The sequence below is a fragment of the Diabrotica undecimpunctata genome, chromosome 1, assembly GCF_040954645.1.
Source record: "Diabrotica undecimpunctata isolate CICGRU chromosome 1, icDiaUnde3, whole genome shotgun sequence".
NCBI classification, from domain to species: Eukaryota; Metazoa; Arthropoda; class Insecta; order Coleoptera; family Chrysomelidae; genus Diabrotica; species Diabrotica undecimpunctata.
Window position 1 is genome coordinate 202,907,147 of NC_092803.1, and position 11,389 is coordinate 202,918,535.

At 33.6% G+C, this 11,389-nt stretch overlaps 1 protein-coding gene across 2 annotated transcripts in view; it reads left to right on the forward strand.

The window, feature by feature from the left end:
- Positions 1–11,151, forward strand: part of MTF-1 (Metal response element-binding Transcription Factor-1) — a 36,763-nt gene extending 25,612 nt beyond the window's left edge. For both annotated transcript variants that reach the window (XM_072521033.1, XM_072521034.1), the window contains exons 4-5: positions 1,414–1,691; positions 6,377–11,151. In XM_072521033.1, the coding sequence (XP_072377134.1) occupies positions 1,414–1,691; positions 6,377–7,467 (1,369 nt within the window). In that variant the 3' untranslated portion in view covers positions 7,468–11,151. The remainder of the gene's footprint in view (positions 1–1,413; positions 1,692–6,376) is intronic.
- The last annotated feature ends 238 nt before the right edge of the window (positions 11,152–11,389 follow it).

Below are 11,389 nucleotides of genomic sequence, written 5' to 3' on the forward strand. Positions count from 1 at the left end.
CTTGTAAATTGAGCCGATTGCGCCGCCAGCTCATCACAAAAATGGAGATGAAACTGCTTAAAATACACAAGGAAAATGGAAATTCCTGTAGTAGGCTGTATACCATGAATCATAAAAGTTTTATTGAAAATAGTTAAACATACATTTCATATGACAAACTGTCGCTCCACCGGATCTCGTTCACAAACGTCCATTGATGTACAATCTTGAAGAATGCAGTCAACCGGTTAGCTATTCAACCGGTGTGTTAGTTACTATAACGTCTGAGCCAAACATCAGTGTCATCAGTATCATCATGCTCATTTTCCACCAGCCTAGAGTTCAGTTTTAAAGATGAAAATAACTCGTTGGGACCGTAAAGGTATTTTCTAAATCAGTTAATCAACAATGACTCTTCAATCTCACCAATCTCTCTCCAATCAAAAAACTCTTCAGGTTTTTGGATCGGACTGCGTTGATTTTGCTACGTAAGATATTCGATTCATCTCTGGAGTATTCATCAGGACCTGTACGAGTCTTCAGTCTCTCGAGACCTCAGGTCAAGTGGCACGAGACCGTCACCAAACAGCTGTTGAGTTTATACATAAAAGACCTTAGTGCATGATAAAGCTTAAATGGTTTAAAATCAAGGAGACCCGTCCGGATAGACATATTTCCACTGAAGAGGTGGAAGATTTGCTCCAGCTATCGTTGAGCAGTATGGGGCTATTCACAAATTGTTTGTGCTGGTTTTCGACAATTTAAAGCTCATTCTCTTCGTCCAGACACTCCTAAGAACATAAAGCGGTTTTTTCGTCCATGAGATCATAAAAGGATCGTCAACTTTTCGAATTGAGTTTTTATAGGACTTCAAAGAATTGGAATTGCTGATATGTAAGGAAATTTTTTAGAAATTAGGAACAAAGGAAGATACCTACTTTTTGGGGTAGCACCAGATAATCTTTCGGAACAATGAGACAAGCTTGGATGGGAATATTGATAAATAAAGAGAATACAATTGAAACTGTAATGACACATTGTTTTTCGGACTTACAGTCTTTCGCCTGGAATTATTTCTTCTTGAAATTTCGTCTGCAACTACGGTAGACATAATAAAAACTGAAGTAAACTTCAGTTAGCTCCTACTGTTGCTTTAATAATACTTATTTTACATGCAGAAGAAACACTAAAAACACTAGAAAACGACAGCATATAAGACCGTAAAACCATGTATCATTACAAAACAGAGTCCGTGAAAGCCCACATTACTTGATAAAATAGGAACTGACAAAAATATCGCAAATGCTGATGAAAAGACTACCTACAGAAAAAAAGTGAGATCGATATAGGCGTCGAATTAGTCAAAAGTGCATGTCGCTGACTTTTCTAGAGCTCCCTTCCGTAGAAAAACTAAATATCGTTACCGTTTTTCAGGTGCAATGCCGCTGGTTGCGGTAAAGCATTTACTGCCAGTCATCACCTGAAAACCCATATGCGAATACACACCGGAGAAAAACCGTACGCTTGCAAAGAGAACACTGATTGCAACAGGGCTTTCTCCACTCAGCACAGTCTTAAGAGCCACATCAAGACCCATCAGAGGCACGAGAAATACGTGGGCTCGGATTCCGTCCTTAATGATGATGGCAACAGGAGTAATACGGAGATTCAGATCAATATGGCTGTGGAAGATATGGACAATAATCCGAATTGTAAGTTATTTTAATAATTCAGTTTTTTTTGTAGCTTTGTAGGTTTGTGCAGTGTAATCCAGTGACAACGTTCAAATTAACATTTTATTAAAACAATTTCCACAACAACAAAATTCCACAGGAAAAAATTTCATGGTGTTAGGTCGGGTGACCTAGAGAGATAAATTTTGTCTCCAAATTTGGACATATTAATTTTTTATGAAAAATTTGGGCATCTAGCATTTAATGACTTCCTTATAGTATGAACCTTCTCCTCTATCTTTTCTCCTTCGTAAGGATGTAGTGGCGTCATGTAATTTGTTTGACTATTTCTGTTCAATTATCTCTCTCCTGTGCGTGTTGTTTTCACTATCATTCGCTCCATGCCTTCTCTTCTTCTAGTTATATGTCCAAAATATCTCAGTATATTTTGGTTGATAGTTGTGATGAGTCTAGTTTTTATGTTCTGTTAGAATTGAGTTATTTGTGCGAAGTTTCTGAAGCATAGGTGGCGATAGGAAATATCAATGCTCGAACAAGGTGTAATTTTGTGTTTTTTGTGATGTCAGTGTTCGTCCAAATTTTTGTGAGTTTGGCTGTTGCCGATCTTGCCCTTGTGATGCGTCGACGGATCTCGTCTTCGCATCCTCCACTGTTAGTAATAACGAAGTCTAAGTAATTAAATTGCCTGACCACTTCGTAACCTGCTATGTTTCTTATCTCTACTTGGTTGTTTTTGATTCTATCGATGATCATCACTTTCTGCATATTTATTTTTAAACCATATACCGTACTCACTGTGCCTAGCCTATTCATAATTTTTTACCGTCCTTCTGGTGATGACACCAATATAACAGTGTCATCAGCATAACGTAGGTTTTTGATTTTTGTTCCTCCTATCGTTGCTCCACCTTGCCATTCTTCAAAAACTTGACGCATAATATGTTCACTATATATGTATTGAATAGAATAGGGGATATTATGCATCCTTGTCGAACTCCAGATTTTAATTTGAAGTTTTTCGAAACCACATTATTAACTCTTACATTAGTAGTAATATTTACATATAGTTTTTGTAATGAATAGGTTATCCTGTTGTGGTATACCCATTTCTTTAAGTATATGTCATATTTTAACCCATTTTACGGTTCCATGTTACATCGAAGGCATTGGTATAGTCAACAAAGTATAAATATGTTTCTATGTTAAACTCTCGAGATTTTTCGATAATTTGACGAATATTAAGAATATGTTTTCTTGTTCCTCTACCTGGGATGAATCCGCATTGTTATTGAGGAATTTGTGGTAAGAGAATTGATTTTAGTCTTTCATTGATAATGGTTAGAAGTACTTTGCTCTTGTGTAATATCAATGCTAGTGTACGGTAATTACTGCAATCTGTCGGTGAACCTTTTTTATATATGGGAATAAACGTGAGTTTATCTCAGTCATTTGGTCACTTTCCGGTATTCCAGATCTCATTGCAAATTTTAATCATTACTTCCGTCCCTAATTCTCCCATTTCTTTGAGCATTTCAGCTGTTATTCCATCGTCTTCTTCTGCTTTTCTGAATTTTAGCTTTTTAATTGCCGCCTCAATTTCTGATTTCAATATTTGAACTTCTTTTCTCTGTATTATTGTCTAGCATAGTATGAGCAATGGCTCCGTAATGCTGAAACTATTTAACTGTCGTAATAGGACCCAAAAATCATTCATGTTTCTATATGGTCCAAAATGTACCGTGATTGCATAACCATTGTGCGTTTCAAAGAAAAATGGAATCAATATGCATTTGTCTGACATGGCGCACCAAACAGTTATGATTTAGGACTATGTGACGTCTTTGACGTAACTTCTTCGGGTTTGTTAATGCCCAATATCTGCAGTTTTGCTTGTTGATATAACCCAATAAATGTATATGATCCTTATCGCTAAATATAACATTGTTAAGTCTGCGTTGGATAGAAGAAACTTGCAAAATCCTTTCAAAAACACACATAACCATTTTCACTAAAATCTTGCACTTGCACTTTACAATAGGGATGTTCACTAATTTTTAAATATTGTTAAATTCAATAGGTTATAACATATATAAAAACATAGCAAACATAAAATTGTTTAAAAATATATATTTCTTAAGATAAATCAATTCTTAATTTCAATTCTGATGGAGGCTAGAAAAACGGCTCCTCGCAGCGAGGCTACGGTATGTGACGTCAGCAGTCGTATCGACAACTTGTTTTGTATACGTATTTACGAAGTGTGACCAGTTCTTTAAGTATTTAATCACTGATAATGAAGCCAAATAAGTGGTGTTTTGTTCCTGGGTGTCTAAATACATCTAAAAACAATTCTGAGAAGATTTTTATTACAGTTCCAAACAATTTAACACCATATTCACATAAAATTGTCAAACCACAGGTTTTCATATCTGTACCTCGGAGGTATACAACACTATGTCCATTTTTTCAATTTTGAAACTTTTACAGACTAATAATTAACTTTTTTAACTTTATTTAAAGGAATAGATCACTAGGTCCTAAACCATTTGCTGATAAAGAAAGTGACCTTTAAAAGAGCACCAAGCCAATTTTTACTTAGAGGGATAAAACACCATGTGGACTTTTGTCCCTCTACGCATGTGAATTACCGCCGCGCATATCTCTATGATGAGAGGTAGACTGTTAGTGATCTAATAATAATACTTTTGCCATTTATGGTGTGTTTACAGTGGTTTGTTACTAATAATAAGAACAATGAACCATAATTCTCGCAGGAGAAAGATTCTTAAAGTACCTACTAAAAAGTTCTGCGAATTCTTCTACTGCATTTACAGGTAAGCTACCTTTTTGCTCATTATTTTTAAATTATTAAAAAAACATAACCTCAAAAGGGTAATGTAGTGATTTGATACCAACCTTAGACTAGCAATATTATTAAATCTTTTACAACCAATATTATACGCCTTGTTTAATTTCAGAATCAAATAATACACCAAGCAATGATGTTTTAAATGAAGAGCATATTATTAGAGATGCCTTGAGTTTTGATAACGAAGATCAGTCTGATATAGACAAAAGTTCTGATAAACTATTCGTAGTGGAAATGAAATAAGATCTGCATTACTAAAATGGGCAGATACCATCATTCCTGACAGTAACATAGAAGAAATCATACTACGGTCTTACAAATGTTACGACCAGAATAAAAATGTTAGCATTAATACTTGTTTAAAAAAGTAAAAATTATCATCCAGAAGTTTCTACTAAAGAGTAATACCCACATGGAGGCGGACACTGTCCATGCGCTGATAGAGCGAAAGATAAAAAACTTAACATTTCTATTTACACGCCCTGGGACTGGCAGCAATTAGTCAGACCCAATGAAATATACCGTACATACAATGGAACTAGAAGATTTTAAAAATTTAAGGTCTTTGTATGATGTCAAAACATCTTAAAATCCGCCTTTGATTAATAGAAAAGAGACATTAACAAACAACAAGTTCTTCTGTCAAACTGTGTTTAACTGCAAGTTAAACAAAACAGCATTGGAACTCTGTTTTTAAAAAGTAATTTTCATGACGAAAACCAGGAGATTGACCTTGTTAGGTTTTGAAGGCGACACCTTACATTGCCAAAAGATTTGCAACTGGTATCACAAAGTCCAATACTTATATCACAACAAAAGTATAACGATCTATTGGCATTACTGTCAAATGTTCCTACATTTTGCCATGATTGTTATCAAAACTTAAAGCATACCTACTAGTAATACTAATAGTGACTATCCAGAAGGAGACTTACTTGAGGATGACTGAGTGGTTTGTACCTAAAATGCCATTTTTACATACATATTTGTATTTGTAAAGAAAAATTGTATGGTTAAATAAATTTTGTCAGTAAAAGTCAAATAGGATTGTAGTTGTTATTGAATACCCCATACTAACTCTTACAGTACAATAACTTTATTAGATGGATACAACACCATGTCCGTTAAAAGGGTTAAAAAACACAGGAACAAATTTTTTTTTAATTATAACAAATCTATTACGTAAATAACAATAAACAGAATGTTCTAGTAAAATATTGTTTCGATATCTCAATAAATAGCTGCAGCAATAATACTTTTTGGTGAAAAAAAGTTTAAAACTGCTCTCCTGTAAAGTTTTAAAAATGAACATAGTGTTGATTCCTTCCGAGGTACAGATATTTGCATTTTTCTTTTCTAACTTGCATAATAACTGCCTTTTCTAGTTTTTCCCTCTCTTTGTAGCAAACACCACTTATTTGGCTTCATTATCACTGTATAAATACTTAAAGAACTGGTTACACTTACGTGTATGTTGGTTATACGTAAATACGTATACACAACAAGTTGTCGATACGACTGCTAACGTCACACACCGTAGCCTCGCTGCGAGGAGCCGTTTTTCTAGCCTCCATCAAAATTAAAATTAAGAATTGATTTATCTTAAAAAATATATGTTTTTAAACAATTTCATGTTTACTATATTTTTATATAGTTTATAATCTATTGAATTTAATTGAATTTAACTATATTTAAACATTTGTGAACATCCCTATTGCTGTTCCATGAAGATTTTCTCATGCGGAAGGCAGATAAGTAGATGAGCTGGATCTTGTAGCACGCCATATTCGCAAATAAATATGTTGTAACTAATATATTCTTTGTGTTGTTTTAGATTATTCTGGTTTGGAGCAAGACAATTTAGCACCTACCACGGTACAAACTACCCTCATTGGAAATCCAGACGATCCGAACATGCAATTCGAAAATGTTTATTACGACATGACTAATGTTACACCACAGAATTTACTTAATAATAACTACGTCTTCAGTGAAGTGATTCCTGAGAAACACGCCGCGGTTATAGAAGAAGAGTTCGAAATGGCCAACCGACTTAAGGATTATGCCACAGTCACGACCGAAAATATACCTCTCCAACTACTGTACAATATCGGCACTGAAAATGTAGAAAATGGCAAAAATGAAACGTTGATTAATACGAGAGACGAACTAGAAGGAAACTCTATAATATCGGAGTTCCAAAACACCGGAGTAACTAATTTAGAGATTAAGTCACCGGATTTACCTTCGTTTGATCCTAAAGGGGACCCAAAAATTCAAGTCATATCCCACAAAAGGATATTGCCTATGGAGAACACAGATAGTAGTATAGCTAATACTGAAGAATTACTTAATCAGCTCAATACGTCCCAGATATTACCGGCCAGCACTGACAGCCAGTCAGAATGGTTGTCCCTAGTGAACAGCCCTACTCCGATAGACATCGAAAAACAAAATGAAGCAGTAAACGACTTGGCGTCCTTTTTTGCTTTGGGATTAAGTCAAGATATCAACTTATCTTCCAATACTCAAGAAGGAGTTCAAAAAGATATCTCCGTTGATGACAACAATACCACCCCCATCTCGTTACCAAGTTGGAACAATAATGTGCCGACCACCACAACTTCGAGCTGCTGCAATAACAAATCAGCGTGTAATCAAAGTACACCTAACCTCACAGTCGCCGCCCCAACTCCCTCATTACAGTTAAATAACTTGTTGAACATGACTCAGAACCAACTGGCGACTTGTAAGGAAAAACCGAACGCGAACCACAGTTGTGCCGAGAAGGGAGAGAATTGCTGTGTCGTGGTGTGTTTAAAAACGATTGATCAGCTAAAGCAGATGCTGACGTTCGCGTCCAACTGCGGCAACTTTCAAACGCTTACCTTAGGCTGTATCAAGAGCAACAATTGCGGTGTGTAAACGTGATATTCTCAGTCAGAACGGGTGCTAATATTTAGTAGTTTTAGTTGGCTGTTTATTTTATAAGTATGAGTCAAAATAAAAGACACTAAAAACTCAAAAGGGGCGACAATATTAACGAAAGTTTATGAATCCAAAAAATTAAAAAAAATACTTGTCAATGTGAGAGCACTAGTGATACATTTTTACAATCGTTTACTGTGATATGTTACACATATAATGGAGTAACACTCACAGAAATCGTCAATTATTTTCGCCAACAGTGCCGGACTCCTCAAATCGGCGAAATTTCCGGAAGCTCCGCATTCATTCAGTGACGTACTTGCAAAGTAATCATTAAGGGCGTTTTCGGTAATTATGTTTGAATTGAAGCAAAAAAAGCGGAAATGGACCCAAACGAGACGACCTAAAACGGAATATCTTCCATATGTGCCTTACGTGAATGTAATAAATCCTTCCAAATTGGTAAAGACTTTAAAAACAGCTGAACGAAGATCAACTTAAAGAAAACAAAATTTGTGGTTAAATTTTTTTTTAGAATTCTTAAAGCTTCCACGCTCTGTATTTTCTGAGCTATATAACTTAAATCAATAAATTTGTAAGTATAGTAAGGCGCCTGCTCGTAGTTTTTATGACGGTTTAGTGACGCAATCATTAAAAATGGCGGACGGGTGCCATTTTGTAAAATAACATGAATTGGGATCATATGGCAATTAATTCCTCATTTGGAAGCTCTTTTGCCAGTTATTCAACAGAAAATAAAATGTTTTTGTTATATTTATGAGTGTGTCCTCTCCTTTAGAAATGGCACCGTTCAACGGTACAGTATAGAAAACAATGTAGATTATTCCGAATAATTTGGTAGTCTTTAGATTTTGATAATAAGTTGAACAAGTTTCCTAGCCTTTGATAGAATTTATTTCTTTTTTATTGACATTTCTCAAAAATATGACGTTCATATTTTTTCTACATTTTAACGAATGGCCTCCATTTTTAAACGAGGCGACTAAATAGCAAAAAAATCTAGGATCATATTGATACAAACGTCATATTTTTGATAGATGTCAATAATTATACAAATGAATTCTATTAGAATGCGGGAAAGTGGAAAAATAAATAGACTTATACAAGCGCGTTCCATAAAAGCTGAGAAATATTAAATTATTAGGAGTAGTTCATACTTCGTATGCTTTCTCCATTGAATATTAAATTTTTAAACCACGCAACAAAACAAACATTTAAAAAATGTCCATGTTTTGTCATGTTTTTGACAGATTTCAGTACAATGTCTTGTCATGTTTTTGACAGATGTCAATACAATTGAATTGTATTAGAATGTGCGGAACTAGAAAAATAAATATCTCCGTTCAAGCGTTTTTCATAAAAGCTGAAAACTGCCCAAATAATTAGGAACAGTTCTCTTTTACAATGTCGCTCATTTATTATGAAACGGTCGTCATTTTGTGAACGTCGCGACAGAATCCCAAAAATCTATGAACATATTGAGTGACACAAGAACTTTAAAATGTTTTACTTGCTATATGATTCCATTTAAAATGATCTTACAAAGTGGCGCCCGGCTTTATTTTTAATGATTAAATTACTAAAAACATCATAAAAGTGTTAGTTCTGAACAGCTACCTTAGTTCAGTTGTCCAAAAAATTATTAATCTTATGGTTAAGAAAATAGTTGAAGAGGGGACAGAAGATTCTATACGAGCACTGTATGGGGCTCGTTCTCAGGAGACTGGAAGCGCTCACTTTACTACGTTTTCTTATAGTGTATTTGGTTCAAGTTACATTACAGTCAGAAATTTATTAAACACAGTAGTCTCTGTCTTGGTTTTGATCTTATGTCTCTGTAATGCTCATTCATTGTTACCTCCATGGCCTGTAGCGGTGCTATATTATTATTCTCATCAAACGTACAGACCGTAGGTCATAAGGATTCTAACACAAATGTGGTTTGTTGATATCTTTTTAGCTCAAATGGTCTGTAAAATTAATATGTTTATATTTCTAGTCAATATTAATACTAAATAGTGCCTTTCGAAGTGGAATTTAATGCCTACAAATAATATAATCAATGTATAATTATAAAATATAATATAAAAATATCATATTATTCCTTACAATGCTGTGATGGACTAGTAAAAAAGACTACACTTTTCATATCTTCTCAGCAATGTTTTATGTGCTAATATTGTAAAAGTACAGGATTTTTTTCTTATTTTAGCTCTTTATAACTTTTAAACTAGAGGATATAATTATACTCATACTTTTAGTGTAATAAACTAGTACATATCATTGATTGGACGGTTCTATTATAAATAAGCGCTGATTTTACAAAAACCTTCTATTAAATATAAATTAAAAATGAATTACGGGATTAACACCGCAGAAAACTCTCTCTTCCAATGTGAACGTAATTTAAAAGACTATTTATGTGAAGATTAAAAAAAAATCGCCATTATCATCTTTATCAACATTGGTTTAACAATTCTTATTGTTAATGTCCTGCTTTACGCTGTTCATCGATTGCGAACTTATAGGTTAAACAATATTATTTCTTGTTATACGAGTAAGCTTATAAATATGTACTTATCCCAAGAAAAGGAACATTAGGGTAATGGTTAGTAGTTACAACAACTTTTTTTTCATTCAACAAATGTTGAATGGTAAATACATTGACAAACAATCATATATGTACATAGGCGCCTCAACTAAAGTAGCACTTAGTGGGACATTAACACATTATTAATGAAGAACTCATTTATCAGTACAAAAATGAATTAAAATTTTGATAACTTCCTTATTTTGTCCCTCTAAACATTATTGAAAACAATTCAACCTATGTGGAAACAATTTGTGTTTGGCATGTACTTTATCTATATAAAGGAAATATTCATATGAAGGAATATTTATTAACCCTTTCAAGAAACCTATTTATTAATCATCACATACAAAGTTTTTTTAAATTAGTTTCACCCCACATTGTTGTGCATTACTCAGGAGTGATGTACACTATTTTAGGATTTAATGGGTATTTTGGATAAATTGATTTTAAAGTTATACTAAGACCAGTATTATATTAAACAGTTTTTATACCTATAATATAACAAAGTTTGTATAAAAGACCAGCCAGTACCTATTAAAAAGTAAAACAGTCCACTAAATATATTTACAGGAAACACATTTGATGATCTTGTAATTTCGTGAATGACGTATTTCGTCTGTAATTACCGACGAAACAATTGGAAGCTCTGCATTCATTCAGTGGCGTAGCTGCGAGTTATTAGTTACTGCTGTAACTAAGTTACTGCTGTACTACTTATGCAAGTGTTTGATAATGTCTGACTTGGACTTGACACCGTTTCATTGATGATATATAATATTTCATGAATGGTTTTAAAATCTGCAACGATGAATTCCCATCATAATTGCTGAGTCTTACTTGGTTTTCAAGTGATAATTGCTAAAATAATGAATTAATCCATAAAAGACATACTATTTTGGAACATACCTACTTTTTACTAAATTTATGTTATTTGCAGCCAACTTCATAGATCATATTAAGTCACATTCAGATGCCAAATAACTAACGTGTTTATTTTTTGTTTTTTATTTATTGTGTTAATGCTAGTATTATATATTTTATTTGAAAATATACCATTTTTAAAGTTACTCGTTGTGTTTATTTAGTGTACTACAAAATTAGAATCCCTCGGAATGACTTGATGAACTGAAGAAACTTCTTTGGAGACAAATAAAAAAAATGCCAGAAAAGCTAAAAGTGTTAGTAAAGATGACATAAGAAATATTTTTAGTCGATTTTTAAATTCTACGGGATGATTTAGAACTATAAGCTTTAGTCACAGAATAAATAACAATCAGAATGCCCACTCTCAGATGCCGCCTTTGA